This window comes from Eschscholzia californica, unplaced genomic scaffold (assembly GCF_041429995.1).
Source record: "Eschscholzia californica isolate CP2 unplaced genomic scaffold, dmEscCali1.0.p SCAF_6, whole genome shotgun sequence".
NCBI lineage: Eukaryota > Viridiplantae > Streptophyta > Magnoliopsida > Ranunculales > Papaveraceae > Eschscholzia > Eschscholzia californica.
This window is the reverse complement of record NW_028238483.1, coordinates 34927750-34946302: the sequence shown is the minus strand read 5'-3', so window position 1 is coordinate 34946302 and position 18553 is coordinate 34927750. Positions and strand designations below refer to the sequence as shown.

Here is an 18553-nt window from a genome sequence, read left to right as displayed (position 1 = left end):
GTTTTGGCTGATCAAACTAGCAAATTTGAAATGTATAGAACTCAATAATTAAAATGGATTTGAACTTTCACGCCATCAAAACCGAGGCGGATAGAGGCATTACCAATTAGATTACCAGTTGTTTGTCGAGTTGATCTAGGTTAGTTTCTCAAATATTTGTTTTTCATTTACTATTTTATATCCCCCAGGCCCCAGCCAAAACAATTCAGATTTAGAATTCATATTAGGAGAAATCAGACTTACAAGTCGTGTCAGAGTCAGATTCAGATTCAGATTCAGATAATTAAGTGTAGGCACTGGTTTTACACATTAACGCGAGAAACTTTCTCTCTCTCTCTCTCTAGGAAATCATAATTTCCAGCAATGGCATCATCTCCTTTCTCGCGTCTTGGTGGCTTAAAACCTTTCTCAGGCCTCTTCAGGTACTATTATTCTTTTCCGAGAAAATTTTCCCCTTTTCTCCAATAACGCATCCCTTATGATCTTCTTCACAAAATGTTTATAATTCTCCCATACCCAATCTGATATTCTGTTGTTTAATCTTTTCCAATTACTACAATCTACCTAAATGATGTCTCAAATTAGTGTTTATAATTGACTTGGCTTTCTCAGGGTTCTGCCATAACCTAAATAAATTTTGTATCTATTAGGATATCTTACTTATAAACTATCGGAAATGATTTCTGAGATTTTATTGATTTGTCGATTTAGGGTTTGATTAGAACTACTTAACATTTAGGTTAAAATTATTCACAAATTTGATCTTTAAACTGGTAATCTGTGGTGAGTGATGAAGTCTTTATAGTTTCAGATGCAGCTCTCCTGAAATTTTGTCAATTTTTGTTTATTAGGGATAGGAAATATCTTAATTGGATTGTAGTTAAACAGATACATTATTGCCGCGTAATTAGTATTTTGCTTAATAATCCATCGAAATAGTGTGCCTTTTCTAGATTTGAGATAGTATTTGATAATAAGGTTTATGTTCATCTTCTGAATGTATGTGGATGCCTACTCGGGAAGATTTCCGCTAGTAATTTGTCAGTTCAAGCAGCTAACCTTGTATTGTTTCGTTTCAAAGGCAGCTAGAACAAGAAGTTGAGACTGTAATAGGTGTACTACAGCCAGGACCTTTGGGCATAATAGAACACAAGTTCTCCGCTGAAGAAATACGCAAGGGAAAAATAGCAGTTGATAGAGCAGTAGAGAATTGGAGGAGGAACGCAACCTTGGAGAAGAACGACCCCATCATGAAGGATTATATTGATATATGATATGTTCTCTGTTTCTTATTTCCTTTGTCAGTGAATATTATCCAGTCCCTATATACGATTATCTTTTTTCTTTATGCTTGGTTTACCTATCCATGCAACAATTCAATAGCAAGTTATCTTGACTTACGAATTACATTAATAACTTCGAAGTTCTATACTGTATAAGTTCTATAGTACTAAGAGAAACTTGGGTGTTTTTCCCGTCACTAAATTCATCAAAAGTGAAAGGAAAATGAAAATTAGTTCTCTAGTCAATTGCATCTTATATTTCTCAGTGCAGGTGTCTTTGACACTCAGCGGAATGAAATTACTCTTTCTTCACAATCCTTTTCGGTGAACACCACTATAGATCAAAGAAACTTGAATCACATGATGTGTATTTGCACGATAATCTTTATGGAGTGATTTAGATGTGAAACTTGATGCTCAATCAAATGGCAAGGCAGTTGCAGATTATAGCTAAGTTGCTTGTTGTCTCTCTAAACATTATTTTTTTGATGCTAACTTTCCTTTTTAGGTGAAAGAATGTTACCAAATTGAACAAAACTTGTAGTAGAGAGACTTTAATTCCCTTCATGTTTCAGTTCTTCTTTTCCCTACTACACTGCTAACTACATCAATTTTACTTATTTTAGCATGAATAATTGTTCTAAATTTTCTTCTTTATCGTCTTTTTGATAAGCTTATAATTAGCTTGTTTTCATTACGTAATTAGTGCACATATACATATCATTATCATTACAATAATCAAATAATATGCAGTAATTTTCACACTTGCAAGAGAAATTAGACCATGGAGAACTCTTAACAATGGAATGAAACACGTTAAGCCAAGCAAAATCGAAAAGAAAATGCTTTCCATGTCTCCCTGATCCTTCATAATATTATCAGGAAAAGACGCTTACTCCAACTCTTTGGTTTTGGCTACATGAAGTTTGAATCTGTAATCCATTAGTGCGTTCTGTCAGGCATTATATCTGCAGTTAAAGGTTGCTCCTTCAGTGTGAGGTAAACAATTCACTCCCAGGAGTAACTATGGTAGCAGTGCCTGTGCCCATAATGGTTGTCTTTGTCATCTCCTTTTCAAGGATCAGGTCTAGCACAGACACAACCATGTCCATCTTCGGCATCCCTTTTCCAGTTATATTTATGCATTCAAGTGTTAGTCTAATCAGATCTTTCATTCCCTCAGGTGTGAAGTTGCTTGTTAGCCGACTATCCACAAGGTTGTTTGAGCATATACGTGATTCAACCTTCAGAAAGTTGGAAATCAAGGTATTAATAAGTAATAAATAGTTAAGGCGAAGAAAAAAACATTTCTACATTTCAATTCGTATTTGGGAGCTTGATCATAGGAAAAACACCAAAAAACTGAAGTTTTGTTTGAACATATTGTTAGACATTAAAACATAAAAAAAATCATGTTAACATGATACTACATGATTATGATTATTTACCCATTTTGTCAAGCTTTTACCAGATCCTGATATGCTAGTCCTTGAAATTTCATGGCCACTTACTAGCTCCAAAAGAAATACACCAAAGCTGTAGACATCGTTGGATTCAGAGAGTGCTACTGATCCTCTGACCCTAAACAAATATTCATGTAATTAATGAACTAAAGATTCAAGAATAGATTCTCCAAAATTAAATCATGATGATTTATGAGTAAGGAGGAGAGGGAGGTACTCTGGATCTCTAAAAACATTTTCACCAGTGGTTCCTGATGAAGGACCCGCATCTTCTATTCTCTCAAGTAGGCTAAAAATGCCTGCATCTGAAACTTTAGGGATGAAGTTCTCATCAACCAAAACATTAGCCGTTTTGAAGTTCTTGTGTACCACAGATGGTGTCTGTGAGTGCAAATGGCATAAACCTGCAAGTATGATTTTCTGTTAATAGACTCATACTTCCACAGGTTAATCTCTTTGACCTAGTCGTTGAACAATTTGTTTTCTTCAATAACATACCTTTAGCTGCCCCCAGAGCAATCGAGAGCCTTTGTTTGAACTCGAGTTTCATTGTTGAATCTTGTCCATTATCTGTTAGCGAAAATTCTTAACTGCCATTATATGGAATGCTTGTTAAAATGGTTGTTTCAGATACTTACCGTACAAATGATTACACAAACTGTTGTTTGGCAGATATTCGAAAACCAACATTTGAATCCCATTTTGTTGGCAGTAACCAAGAAGTGTAACGAGGTTGCGATGCTGAATTTTCATCAGGTAACTCACCTGTTGTCAAAGAAACTATTTCACTTCTACTTACAAATTTAATCTTCCAATTATCTAATTCATAAGTCATAATTTTGTAATTTGTAGTATTATAGTGGTTTAGTAACATAACTGTGAGGCATCTATTTTCTCACTAGTATCTATAAAATAAATTCTTCACTTGTCTGTGTATTATTAGCTAAATATTACCTCTTCAACAAATTCCTGTCGAGGACGACCAAAACGTCTCTTGATTGCCACAAAAGTTCCATCACGCAGCAAACCTTTATAGACCAAACCAAAACTTCCCGTTCCTATTAGTTTGCTTTCACTGAATTGATTTGTTGCTTGCTCCAACTCTTCCAATGTGAATTGTCTTGCTCCATGTGGTCCTGATAGAGTGGTACCACTTCCTGAAGTTGGCTCTCCTCCCTTGTTCCACTCTACAACGAAATCAGAAAGGTCACCTACTAATATAAAACTTCACTCAAATTCTCCATGGATTCTATAAACAAAAACCCTTACCTAGTGCAGATGGGTCTGAAGAACCTGTTTCTGAGTTTTTATTCGACAACTTCTTACGTAAATAAAACCATATTAAGCCAATAATTATCACGAGCAACAGAACTCCTCCTGCAGCACCTCCAACTATGGAGGCAAATGACCCTGACATTTCCTTTCGAAATCTGTTTCTTCTTCGACAGAGTTAAACATTGAACCTGTAAAACAAAAGGTTTGAACAAATTAGAAGATAAACTTTTTGAAGAGACTGAATTGAATCTTCCATCTCCAAACATTCACAATAGAGAACAGAACAGTGTTTTTTTTTTATTAGGTATAGGAAAAAGCAGTTTCATATTGAAAAGAGATTAGATACCAGTGGCAATGACAGTGGTTTAAGTTTGCTTCTCAATCAAACTCCAACTTGTTGAGAATAGCATAGTTTTTTCATTCCTGGCCTACCCAAGTGGGCTTGAAGTCGAAAAGTATTGACAAAGTCTGGCAGATTTCAAGTACTCACTATTTCTCTTGATATCATATATTGTGGACAGGAAATGCTATTCAATTCTAAACCAGATAACAAAGACAAACCCTGCCCTCTTCCAGGTACTTATCTCTCCTTTCCAGTGTCCACCATGTCATCCTATATGATATCTGATGCTGCTAAAACTCCTTTTCGACAGATGAACAAAAAAGAAACATGTATGACATGTTCATTATTTCTCCCATAAAACAAACAAGAATTGACAACTCAAAACAATTGATATAATGAAATTCCTTAAAGAAGTAGTGAGTCTCAACTTATGTTGATTGCTTGGTTTGGCTTTCACTTGGTAAGTTTACTTATCACCCCATTAATGAATGTACTTTCAAGTTCTTGTTCCCAAAGCACATTCTAACAACTAGTCAACACAAAATTTAATGATATGTTTTGATTTCAATTAAGAGAGATAGCTGGGTCCAAGTCGAAGAGATGAAAGTTAAGGTTAGCCCTGTCTTCATCAACCTAATGATGCCTCCCTCTCTCTGTCTGTCTCTCTCCAAACAAGGCCAACCCCATGTGAGTTGTTAGTTGTTACCAACTGTAATTTGAATAAATTTTTTTACCTTATGGATGTTGACAGAGGAAAGTGGCTTTAACTGCACTATTATTGCAGAGACATTATAATTGAGGCAGATCAATATAAAAAGAATCAATCAGCCACTGAAGAATCTTCCTCCTGCCAACATGATCTTCCCCCTTAATGCCTTTTTGTGTAATTTTTATCTGAAAAGAAAGAAATGGATTCTCATTTGCATGAATTGAGGTGGGTCATCATCTTCTTCCCTTTTTATGGGGCCATTGACAGCCAACATGACAGAACTCAACAGGTACCCTAACTTCCTTGGCTATAATTTATTGCTTTTATTGAATGATTTCAGTTTTATCTGTTTTCACAAAATGGGTAATTGGGTACCAAAATCTTACTTCAATTACATTTCAGTTTTTTGAATCTTTGTGTGGGAAATTGTTGTGAGGATGAGAGAAGGAAGACTCTCTTCCTTTTTCTTCTCTGTTTTCTCTTCTCTCTCTCATAGGAGTAATAAATTATAATTGTTTATTATGGGAATTTGTTGTTGTGGGGTTTGATAACCAAAGGAGATTAGGTTAAAGTGAGGTTGTCATGTTGTTCAGAGGGATCAGATCTGGTAAGTAGTTAGGTCAGCAATTTTTCTGCTTGGGAAAATGTTTGGTTCTTAAAAAAACAGGGTTTTTTTTGGATGTTTTGTTGTCTGAAATTGTGAGAGAAAAGTGGATGTATGCTGACAGAAATTCTTGATTCAGTGACTAATTTTTGTCACTTCTTTTTATGTATTTAGTTGGGATATAGATTTTCACTTATGCTATGTTTGGCATATGACCACTAGAATTCGATTACTAACCTCAACAAAAAAAAAAAAAGAATTCCATTACTAGGAAAATTATTTGTGAAATGTGATTCCAGATAATCAGATTATTATAATCTAATTTTTGGATTGAACGAGAATAGAAACTCATTTCTTGTAGTTGTTTAATAATGTGATTCCAGATTGTTAGATTATTATACATTTGTGAAATGTGATTCCAGATAATCAGATTATTATTATTCCCGTTCACCACCCTTTGGTGTAGGGGAAGGACATCTCTCTTAAGCCTATGAGGTCGTGAGATCGAGTCTTGGTGAAAACAATTTGTCACCAACATTTATCCCATGTAATTAGGCGCTAAATAGAATAGACGTTGTTGGGCTTTAGGCCTCTTTAACTAAAAGTCTCTTTAACTATTGGTTTGACCTGAGTAGTTATGTAGATCGTAGTCGATTTCTCAAAAAGAAAATGCAAACCAATAAAACAAAACCGAGAATAGAATCTTGTGACTTGCCAATATAATTTTATTTTTCAAAAACTAAGAAGGAATCCTAACTCTTAACCTCTATAAATATGAAAGACATTCCTTTTTGTTTGATGATATTGTAGGCCCTAGGTAATCTCTTGAACCTATTAAGAACGTGGGTGGGGCTATCTAAGGAACCAAGCAAAAAATTTCACTAGCTCACTTGTGTAAGGGGTCAGAGCATCTTCAATGCAAACCATTAGTATTTATACTTTTAATCTAGAAGCGCCGTGGAGATTATCGAAGAAAATCAACGACTTACGTGAAAGGACAGGTGGCTCACCGATATCCATCAGACACTGCCCAAGAAATTCCATTATCGCGACACGTAGTCTGGCCGTTTCGGCTTTGCATCCCGATTAGTTCTTCTACTGAAATTTTAGTCCTTTTGTTGTTAACTAGTGTTACATGTCAGTCCGTATATTCCTACTCTTGAATAGGTCGCTTAACTCTCGTCTGAACTTTGTAACCTTCTATTATTAGTGTTATTTAAACAAAAAAACAAGTTTAATAAAATTTCACCACCTCCGAGAATCGAACTTGATACCTCTAGGGTTTTTAGAGTTTACGTTAACACTTTCAATCACTTCGGACTCAACTAAGAACAAAAATTTAGATCATCATGGTTGAAAAGTATTCCATAGACCTAATGAGCCCATAACAGGAGCTAATTGAGCCCCAAAAGAGTAAGAGGGTGTTTGATTTTTTAGCACTAGTAAGTGCTACAACTTACTAAGTGATAATCACTTAGTAAGTGATATCACTTGTAAGTGATATGGCGTTTGTTTTCTACAACTTCTAAGTGCTTGATTTTTGTTTTTATATTAATTTTAAATGTCATAAAAATGAGAAATTGTCTATTTTGACCTTAAAGTATTAACATATTAGCATTTCATACTAATTCATTATGCTCACGAGTTTGGATACAAGAGAATTACGATTTATGAATGCTTTATGTTGAAAATATTAACCTCAAGTAACTAAAAATTATGAAGGAGAAAGAACTTACGTTGCATCATGGAGTTTGGGTGGTTCCGTGATTAATGAAGGAAGAGATGTGAAAAAAATCTAAGAGAAAAAACTTAGGTGAAGGATGAGTGAATAAGGAAAGGGTCATTGATAAAGTCATAAAAAGATTTTTTACTTATCAATTGTTTAAGATTTTCTTTTTAGTTATAATTACATTTGTCATTATTATATTCGGTAGGGATAGAAATGTCTTTTTTAGCACTTAGAAAGTAAGTGCAAAAAAATAAGCTCCAAGTTGGAGCTTACTTTTTTGCACTTACTTTGACCCCACTTACAAGTGATATTCACTTATTAAGTGAAAAAACAAACGGCCTAAAATTGCCGGCCCGCACTTAATAAGTGCGAAAATCAAACACCCTCTAAGTTGAAAGTCCATACGTCCAGAAAAATGAAGTATTGAATTGAACAGGAGGCCGAAATTAACAATCTCTAGGGCCAGATGAAGATCCTTTGAGCCCAACTACTACCCTTACGAGGGATAAATCGTGGCAACCTAAAAAGAGGGGGAAGTAACCAACTAACTTGGAATTTTTAGGTATTTCTCTTCACCATTAGGGTGGAGATTCACATATCACGACAAGGGAGTGAAGCCTAGGAAGAACAGAAACCCTCAACAGAGACTATACCCCCATAAACAAAGGACAGCTTCATATTCAGGTAATCTATTTCTGCCCAGGAGTGTTAGGGTTTTGATTTCTGAATATAAAAATTAATGCTTTTAGTCCTTTCAGTTAACTTTAAGTATTCCTTGTAGCCTACTGTTGTTTATGATACTTGAACATTGTATGGTTACTGAATAATTTATTTATGAAAGCTATTATCAAAAAAACAAGTCTAGGTGACTCGCCTCCTTGGACCCACTTGAAGCAGCCTGTGAGAGAAACAAAGATTTCTCTCTCTATGTGACTGAACATGTCAGAGGAAATGCAGGTTTCTCCCAAAGGCGGTTCAAGTGAGAATCCGAATTCCGAAGAAACTGGTTGAGTATACTTTTTGTGTATGTTTATTAAAAAAGTAGTAAAGTTGTTGTGATTGATTTTACACTTTGTTGTAGTTGTTTACTTCACTATATAATGCAAACACGACAACTACGACTGCGTGCTGCGGCTATGATGATGATTATCATCATACATGAATATTTACGTCTTCGCGAGAGGAAAAATGCCATTGTGGATAGGAGGCCTTACTTAGATGGATATGTAAGTCCAAAGCGTAGGCGACGGTCAAATTATGATGATGATGATGATGCAACTATTTTGCTTTTGAAAGCAGTAAACAAACTTGTCGAAGCATTTCAACCTCCTTCAATTCGAGGAATAGAAGATGCACTAAAGGCTATGCCAAATTTGAGCAACAAAGAATTTGAAGATGCTTTGGATATGTTCGTAGATAAACCAGAACTTACACGGATATTCTTTGACCTTTCTGAAAGAAGAAGAGAATTATGGCTAAGAAGAAAAATAGCCAGAGGTTAACCTAGGTTAAAAACCCTGATTTCTTCTTTGAAGGAGCATGTGTTATTTTTAATCACTTTTCAGATTAAATTTCTCTTTTTCCTCTTTCTGTTTTTCTCTTGACTATTCTCTTAGTAGATGTGGTCTCTAAACACTAATTCTCCTTTATTAACTTTCATTTTTCTTATCACCTTTAATTGTTAGATATAAATAAACTAAATACTTGTTTATCACTATTACGTAGGTTTCCTTTCTTTAGTACATCGCGTGCAACAAAAAATATCAAATGGGAAAACAAAGGAACCCTTAGTTAGGAAGTAGAGAGAGAAAGAACGAGTGCACGAGCAATAAGATCAACATCGACGACTTGAACACCATTAGCTTTGAAGAGATTGGAAATGGTGTCTAAACCTTAGGATATTCCACCTGTTAGTCCAACAACCCTCATATTTCTTCCTTATGAGGATTTTGTTTAAAACATTAGACTAATGAATTGATGAACCCTAGATATTCCACCTAGATTTCTTGCATGTTACGGGAAAGACGAGGTCTTCTACGAATGGAAGATGATGCAGGGGTTTCCCCTTCATCATCTTCTTCGACTCAGAAAAATTGAATTGAAGAATATAGTTTAGAGAGAGTAAGAGAAGGAAAAGAAGATAAAGAGATGAAGAGAGACGAGAAAGAAAAAAAAAGGTAGAGAGATGAAGAGGAGAAAAATGAAAATGAAAATGAAAATGGTAGAGGTGAGGGGAAGATGGAAACTGGGGGACAACTTAGTAAATTTTTGAGCCAAAAAATAAATATACTCCGTACGTCAATCTTGATTGTTTAAGTCTTTATGCCCCAGAGATTTTTCTTCATGTCCAAAAGTCATGTTTACTCTTACCTGATTTGGGAATATTGGAAAACCAGGAACGAAATGATATTCAATGGTAAACCGATCAATTTGCGTCGGTGTTGGTGGAACACAAAAACGGAACTCATGCATGCTTTCTGTCTCCCTATCAGGCTATCACTAACTCTACCCTGAGATCTTGCAGGTAAACACTTGGTTACCCCCTCTAGGGATAATCAAAATAAAAATTAATGGGGCCTTCGACGAAACGACGGTGGCTGCTGCAGCACTAGCAAGAGAGTCGAATGGATCATGTTTACTCATTAAGACAAGCTCATTTATCCTATCTCTCCTCTTCACAGTGAGGTGCAAGGAATTGTGTTAGGATTTCAAATGGCTGCCGAATTGGGACTCAAATCAATTTATATTAGAAAGTGATTCTAGAGTTCTCATTGATTTTCTATCCAATGGTACTGATCCTATTATCCCCTGGCGAATCGAACGGGACATGGAGCAATTACGTGTTCGAGCAGGAGCCTTCAATGTGGACGCTCGTAACATCGCTTCTTCGGCTTTAGTCCCTCCTTTGAAACTTCTTACTTGTTCTACCTGGATGTTAACTGGTCTAACTTTTTCACCCCTACTGCCATGTATTGGTTAGTCTATGGGGTTCTCTTTGTACTCTGTAAGACTTCGGTTTTGGTATATGGTATTGTTTTTGCTAAAAAAACATAGTTGGGGGCCCAAAATGAAAGTCACGTGACACAATGGAAGACCAACTGATCACAACTACGAGCTTAAATAAAATTAACCCTGAGAATAAACTATAACAATTCCACGGGGAGATGAAGAATACAAAATTTTGATTAGTTTTTCTTACCAAAATAAAGTTTAGAGGAAAATTTGACGAAGTTTCTCTTTGCTAAAGTCCGAACAGTCTGTACATACATTTAAGAATGAAAAATAATACCAAAATATATATTAATAAGGTGAGGTAGTAGATCAGGACATTAGGGGACACTCAGAGACAAAATGTTCCGTAGACATTTCAAGACATTTTGGGACATTTGTCCGTAGACAAAATGTCTTTATGGACATTTTAAGACATTTGATTTATAGACAAAATGTCTTGGAGACATTTCAAGACATTTGGTTCATGGACAAAATGTCTTGGGGACATTTCAACATATTGAATCCAATGACAAAATGTGTTGTTGGTATTATTGTTATTATTATTACTATTATTATTATTTATTATTATTTATTATTAATATTTATTATTATTGTTATTATTATTATTAATATTATTATTATTATCTCATTATTGAAGGACAATTGCTAGACATTTTTATTTTAATATTATCATTATTGTCTAATCATATGAAATAATATATTTGTACTCATATTTCAAGAATATATTTTCGACTTTTGTGGACATCTATGGGTATTTGAGGACATTGATAGACTATTGGTGGACATTTATTATTTTAGTATTATCATTATTGTTTAATCATATGAAACAATATATTCGAATCTATATTTCTCGACTTTCGTAGACATCCCTAAATATATGTGGACATTGATAGCCATTTAGTTGATGTTTATTATTTTAATTTTATTATTGTCTTACCACATGAAATAAAAAAAATTAATTAATATTTCAAATATATATTTTTCGATTTTCGTAGACATTGATGGAAATTGATAAATATTTATTATTTAATATAGTAGAATCATATGTTAATATAATATTAATATAATAATAATATAATATTGTATAATATAATAATCAATAATATAGTAATGTAATAATAAGATAATACTATAATACTATAATAATAATAATATGAAAATAATATAATAATAAGATAACATTCCAATAATATAATAATATAATAATAATATAATATAATAATAATAATAATAATAATAATAATAATAATAATAATAATTTAATAATGATAATGTTATTATTATTATCACTATAATAAATATTTTATTGTTATATATCATTTATTATATATTATTAATCTAATTTGATAATAATTATTATTTTTATTATCTTCTTTGCTGAAATGTCCCCAAGTGTCTTCAAATGTCTTCCATATTTTTAGAAACATTTTCTCTCCAAAAGTTATCCAAATTTACACTAAAATGTCTTCAAATGTCTCCAAAATCAATTTGCCTTTAAATGTCCCTAATTTCGTGTCAAAAATGAATAACACAGACATTTCAGGACATTTGAAATGTCCCAAACGAATAACACAGACATTTGGAGACATTTGAAATGTCCCCAACTAATAACACAGACATTTGAAATGTCCCCAACCAATAACACGGAAATGTCCCACAATATCCTGATCCACTACCACTCCCTAAATCTTATGATTGGTGACAGGTTTTTTAACATTCATGTAATTCATTTAAAATGGAAATTATGCCAAATCCTTATGATTCTTATTTTTTATAAATCAAATGGATTTTGATATTGAATCCTATATCTAATTGATGATTTCATAGCATTTATACAAACTAGGATTCTACCATGTTGGACTATAAATATGTGGTGTACCTTATTACCTTTTTTTTTTTTTTTTGTTGAAGGTGTACCTTATTACCTTGATCACAAACATAGCCATGGCTCCTTTAGCAAAATTATCATCTCTAGGTTATTTTATATTCCTTTGCTTTCTCTCCCATCAATCTCAATTCATGACCAGTAATGCTGCTGGCAGCCCCGCAAAAGGTTTCAGCTTCAAACTCATTCATAGAGACTCCTCTCTACCCTGGTAATCTCACCAGCTTAGAAAAACTCGAACGACTCGTCAAATTTTCTGAATCGCGTCTTCTCTATTTGCATACCGAAATTGCTGGTGCTTCAAATTATTCTAATCTTGGTCTAATCCGTCCTCCAGTAGTTACAGATACCTTCCTTTATTTCGTTCAAGTAGGTATTGGTTATTATAAACCTTACCACTTAATACTTGATACTTGATACTTGATACAGGTAGTAGTTTAATTTGGACCCAGTGTAAACCTTGTGAGCCCAATTGTTTTCCTCAGAATACACCAACCTTTGATCCATCTAGATCAAGGACATTTAGAACTCTACCCCAAGCTAATTGTCCGCAACCAAAATTCACATGGAAAGACAACCAATGCCAATATGAACTTAACTATGTATCAGGGAGGTCTACAAGTTATCTAGCTACTGAAACTCTCAAATTTGATTCGAAACTTTGGGAAAAATCTGTAAAGAATATTGTATTTGGTTGCAGCACAAATAATAGGGGGGATGAAAATGTTTCTAGGTGATATTGATGGTATTTTAGGTATGGATAAAGGAGAACACTCTTTAATATCACAAATGAGAAACGACGCTTGACAACGATTTTCATACTGTTTAGTTGAGTCAAATGCACCTGCAGGGACTCATAGTTTCTTAAGTTTCGGTAACGGCTACGAGTTAAAAGGATCAATCCACACCATTTGTTCCTTTTCCAGACAATGCAGATGCGTACAGTTTGAAACTATTAGATATCAGTGTAGGTAACCAAAGGTGTTTTTTTAATCCTGGGTATTTCGCACCAAAACCAAATGGATCAGGAGGAGTTGTTATCGATTCAGAAGCTGCTACATCTCACATTCCTCGTAATACGTATAGCCTTGTCACCGATCATATAAAAACATACTTAAGGGGACAGTTCAGTCTCATTCCGAACCCGAGTCTAGGATTAGACATGTGTTTTAGGTTAAATAGAGGATACACCGATCTTCCAAGCCTTACGTTTCACTTTGACGGGTCAGCCGATCTTAAAGTGGAACCACCAAACGTGTTCTATTACGATGCCCGCCAAGACTATCACTGTCTTGCACTCCTCCCTTCAAAGGTAAAGTTTTTTGTGATAGGAGCAAAACATCAAATCAACAATATGATGGAGTATATTTAGCAACAAATAGACTCTCATGGGCAACTGAGGATTGTCGAAGGTCTTCACAGGGATGATATCTGTGTTGATGGAGCACACTTTTTCTTTCTTTTTTTTTTTTTTTTCAAAGTGTAACGGGGCTTTATATTTCTCCAAGAAAACGGAAGAAAAAATTGGAAATAAATTAATATTTAATTAGTTTGACTTGTTAACTTACATTTTTGGAAGGTTAAGAAATAAAATATGCATATCAAAACCAGTATTCTAAACTAAGAATTGTCGTAACCTAGTAAGATAAGAATTAAATCAAAGACTAGTGTTCAAAATACAACTAGGCGGTAACTCGGTTCAAACCAGTCTGACTTTTTTCCTTGTAGACAACTAAGAGCATCTCCAATGCAAGACTCAATCTTAAAATTCTAAGTGACACTTAGGATTTGAGAGTTTTTAAGAAAAAATCTCTCCGTACAAAACTCAATTGAGATCTTAAGATGATGTAGAATCATTTAATTATAAGATGTCTCAATGCATAAAAGGTTTGGTCAATCAAAATTCACTTGGGAGGCGTATTTGTTTATTTTTGCTCTGTCTTTTTTTCTCTTATCTTCCTCTCTTTCTCTTCTTTCCCCTCTCCTACTCTCTCTTTAAAAAGTATCTTCTTCACCTCAACCCCAAGTTTGCAATTTAATACCGATTAAGGATTTGAAGTTTAAACTAATAGGCGAAGAGGATTTGACCAGGTTATGCCCGCTTTACTTCACCGTTTAGTAAAAGTATTTCATTTGCAAATGAAACAACTCCCATCTTTCAACCACAATGACCATTCTTTAGTACATCTTGTGCAACAAAAAAAATATCAAACTGGAAAACAGAAGACCCCTAATTAGGAAGTAGAGAGAGAAGAAACGAGTGCACGAGCAATAAGATCGGCAACGACAACGACGACTAGAACACCATTAGTTTTGCTTAAAACCCTATGAAGATTTTCCTTAAAACCCTAGACTAATGAATTGATGCACCCTATAAAATCCACCTAGATCTGTTCCACTGTTGCGGGATAGACAAAAGTCTTCCACGAATGGAAGATGATGCAGGGATTTCCCCTTCATCATCTTCTTCGACTCGGAAAAGCTGAATTGAATAATATAGTTTAGAGAGAGTAAGAGAAGGAAAAGAATATAAAGAGATGAAGAGAGACAAAAAAAAGGTATTGGTAGCCGAAATTTTGGGATTAAGGTGAGGACAAGATGAAGATTAGGGGACAAGAGACAACTTAGTTAATTGTTAGGTCAAAAAATAAATACGCCCGTCAAAAAAAGAATTATAACAAAAAAAATTCATGCGACAAAAATTGCGAAATTTATTAAAAAAATTTGGGTCAAATCAGAAGTACTAACACAATTGGAGGCCAAAATGAAAGTCGTGACACAGTTCAAGGCCAGTTGATCACAACTACGACATTAAATAAAATTAACCCTAAGATAAACTATAAAAATGCTAGTGGGAGTTGGAAAATAGAAAAAACTTATTGATTTTTTTTATCACAACAAGTTTACAGGAAATTTGACCAAGTTTATCTTTGCCAAAAGCTTAGAGGAAAATTAACCCCAAAAAAGAATTGTTATTAAAGAAATTTCATGAGAGAAAAAATGGAAAATTTATTAAAAATTTGGGTTAAATCAGAAGCAGTAATATAGTTGAGGGCCAAAATGAAATTCGTAACACAATTGAAGACCAGATGCTCATAATTACGAGCTTAAATGAAATTAACCCTAAGAACAAACTATAACAATGCTACGGAGAGTTGAAGAATAGAAAAAATTGATCGATTTTTTTTTTACCAAAACAGAGTTTAGAGGAAAATTTGATCAAGTTTCTCTTTGCTTTCAACAAAAATTTTTTCTCTTTGCTAAAGTCGGAACAGTTTGTACATACATCTAAGAATGAAAATAATAGCAAAATATATAGTATATATTAATAAGTAAATTTTATGGTTGGTGACAGTAAATCTTTAACATTCATGTATTTCATTTAAAATGAAAATTATGCCAAATCCTTATGATTCTTATTTTGTTATAAATCAAATGGATTTTGATATTTAATCCTATATCTAATTGCTGATTTCCTACCATTTATGCAAACTGCCTTTACTAAACGTTGCTCTTCCTGTACCAAAGGCCTTCTTATTTTGTTATAAATCAAATGGATTTTGATATTTAATCCTATATCTAATTGCTGATTTCATACCATTTATGCAAACTAGGATTCTACCATCTTGACTATAAATATGTGATGTACCTAAGTACCTTGATCATAAACATAGCCATGGCTCCTTTAGCAAAATTATCATCCCTAAGTTATTTTCTTATCCTTTGCTTTCTCTCCCATCAATCTCAATTCATAACCAGTAATGCTGTTGGCAGCTCCGGCGAAGGTTTCAGCTTCAAACTCATTCATAGAGACTCCCCGGAGTCTCCTCTTTACCCTGGTAATCTCACAAGCTCAGAAAAACTCGAGCGACTCCTTCAGTTCTCCAAATCACGTCTTATCTATTTACATACAAAAATTGCTGGTGCTTCAAATTATTCTAATCTTGGTCTAATCAGTCCTCCAGTACTTCTTGATGGCTTCCTATATCTAGTTCAAGTAGGTATTGGTTATCATAAACCTTACCACTTACTACTTGATACAGGTAGTGGTGTAATTTGGACCCAATGTGTACCTTGTGAGCCCTGTTTTCCTCAGAATACACCAACCTTTGATCCATCTAGATCAAGGACATTTAGAACTCTACCTTGTAACCCTAATAGTTATCTGCCACCAAAATTCACATGCAAAGATAACCGATACGAATATGACATTAAGTATGAATCAGGGAAGACTGGAGGTTATCTAGCTACTGAAACTTTCAAATTCAATTCGCAACGTTCGGTCAAATCCTTACCTAATATTGCCTTTGGTTGCAGCATAAATAATAGGGATATGACGTTTAGAGGAAATATTGATGGTATTTTAGGTATGGATAAAGGAGAACTCTCTTTAATATCACAAATGGGAAATGAAGCTCAGAGGCGATTCTCATACTGTTTAGTTGAGTCAAACGCACCTGCAGGGACTCATAGTTTCTTAAGTTTCGGTAACGACTACAAGTTAAAAGGATCAAATGTCCAATCCACACAATTTGTTCCTTTTCCAACTCTTGCAGATGCGTACGGTTTGAACCTATTAGATATCAGTGTAGGTAACCGCAGGTGTTCTTTTAATCCTGGGTATTTCGCATTTAAACCAGATCGATCGGGAGGAGTTATTATCGATTCAGGCTCTGCTACTTCTCACATACCTCCTGCCGCGTTTAGACGTGTCGTTGATGTCATAAAAACATACTTAAGGGGGCAGTTCACTCTCCTTCCGAGCCCGGGTCAAACTTTAAACATGTGTTTTAGGTTAAATAGAGGATTCACCGACCTTCCAAGCCTTACATTTCACTTTGACGGGCCAGCCGATCTTAGAGTGGCACCAACAAATGTGTTCTATTACGATGCTAGCCAAGGCCATCACTGCCTTGCATTCATTTCTTCAAATAGAGTAAAGTTTTCTGTGATAGGAGCAAGGCATCAAATCAATAACCGGATGGAATATAATTTAGCTACAAATAGACTGTCATGGGCACCGGAGGATTGTCGAAGGTCTTCACATGGATAATCTTTGTGTTGTTGGAACACATTTTTTCTTCCTTTTTTTTTTATTTTCTTTCGAAGTGTAATGGGTCCCATATTTCTCTAAATAAAGGAAGAAAAATTCAAAATAAAGCAATATGTAATTGTTTTGACTTGCTAACTTACATTTTTGAAAGCTTAAAAAATAAAATATGCATATCACCCCTAAGTGGCTTCTTGTTTTGGTTCAAAAATGATTTAGGGACTCTCTGGGCCATACTCCCAGGTGTACTCCCCTTCACAGGACAAGTGTATGTATTTTGGTCTTTTCCGTCTTACAAAATGTAAAACAACCAAAATGGCCTTGTCCAGAGGTACAGTAAGGAGTCCCTCTATCAGCTCTGGTTCTGGTTAGACTGAAGTTCCATTAAAAAGAAATGAAAAAAAACGTTGAAAAGTGTTTGAGCCCGAGTTCGAACCGGGGACTCAACAAAATGAACAACAATCACAACATTGAATAATGCGAAAACAAATTGGCTAAATATTAAGAACAACTTGTTGTGAGAGTTATTTACTATAGAAAACAACTACTTAATACGATCATATCTTCTTTAAATACTTCACCCGCATTCCTTTCACCAAAAAAAACAAAGAGAATATTCATTCAAGATTTTAGTTGCAGAAATTAAGAAATTTGCCTCCTTATTCAGTAAAATCGCTTGGAAAACCAAATTATAAAAGGAAAAAAAGATTAATTTTAAATATCAATATTTGATTTGCTTACCTAAAACATTAAAATTTCTGAAATTGATATTATGTTTTGCTGAAATTGCTAAAAATATCACAAGTGAGATCATAATAAAATCAACTTTGACTCATACAACATGAGGTTTGGACTTGAGGAAAGTACGGGTAAGAATAATAACACAACGAAACCACCCATCACCTACCAATTCTACAGAAGACAACAACCCCTCAAATTTCTATTATCTACCTTGTCTGAGTCTCTACTGTTGGCAAGAAAAAGCAAACCATGGAGATTAATATTGAGTATCTCATGCTAATAACCTCCCCAAAAGTGGGTCTCGAAATTTTCTATCTTCTTCTATCAGATCTTTCCTCTTGTGATTCGAGTCACTGCCATGAAAGATTGATTCGAGCTAGTGTTTCGTCCAGCTTGAGCATCCATCTTGAGCTATCTTCTTATTTGAACATTTGAAGCTTACAAAACAGATACTTTCTC

At 34.3% G+C, this 18553-nt stretch overlaps 2 protein-coding genes across 5 annotated transcripts; one reads left to right on the top strand and one right to left on the bottom strand.

Annotated features, from left to right (window-relative positions):
* The first annotated feature begins 322 nt into the window (after window positions 1-322).
* On the top strand, window positions 323-9073 carry LOC147534034 (zinc metalloproteinase aureolysin). Of its 3 annotated transcripts, XM_086647350.1 has the most exons (9): window positions 323-422; window positions 1082-2368; window positions 2467-2549; window positions 3419-3502; window positions 4543-4597; window positions 4675-5362; window positions 6488-7098; window positions 7798-8090; window positions 8488-9073. In XM_086647350.1, the coding sequence occupies exons 1-2, from the start codon at window positions 364-366 to the stop codon at window positions 1272-1274; spliced, it is 252 nt and encodes an 83-aa protein (XP_086503476.1). In that variant the 5' UTR covers window positions 323-363; the 3' UTR covers window positions 1275-2368; window positions 2467-2549; window positions 3419-3502; window positions 4543-4597; window positions 4675-5362; window positions 6488-7098; window positions 7798-8090; window positions 8488-9073. The 3 variants fall into 3 exon arrangements, with proteins under 3 accessions (XP_086503476.1, XP_086503475.1, XP_086503474.1); XM_086647349.1 differs by lacking the exons at window positions 6488-7098; window positions 7798-8090; window positions 8488-9073 and having other exon boundaries at window positions 1082-2549; window positions 4675-4824; window positions 4938-4976; window positions 5116-5875; XM_086647348.1 differs by lacking the exons at window positions 6488-7098; window positions 7798-8090; window positions 8488-9073 and having other exon boundaries at window positions 1082-2549; window positions 4675-4824; window positions 4938-5051; window positions 5149-5875.
* On the bottom strand, window positions 1946-5698 carry LOC147534035 (receptor-like protein kinase THESEUS 1). Of its 2 annotated transcripts, none has more exons than XM_086647347.1 (8): window positions 5099-5698; window positions 4016-4209; window positions 3701-3933; window positions 3385-3511; window positions 3245-3316; window positions 2964-3150; window positions 2732-2864; window positions 1946-2527 (listed from the first exon to the last, which is right to left on the bottom strand). In XM_086647347.1, the coding sequence occupies exons 2-8, from the start codon at window positions 4161-4163 to the stop codon at window positions 2273-2275; spliced, it is 1155 nt and encodes a 384-aa protein (XP_086503473.1). In that variant the 5' UTR covers window positions 4164-4209; window positions 5099-5698; the 3' UTR covers window positions 1946-2272. The 2 variants fall into 2 exon arrangements, with proteins under 2 accessions (XP_086503473.1, XP_086503472.1); XM_086647346.1 differs by lacking the exon at window positions 5099-5698 and adding an exon at window positions 4368-4973.
* Window positions 9074-18553: the final 9480 nt, after the last annotated feature.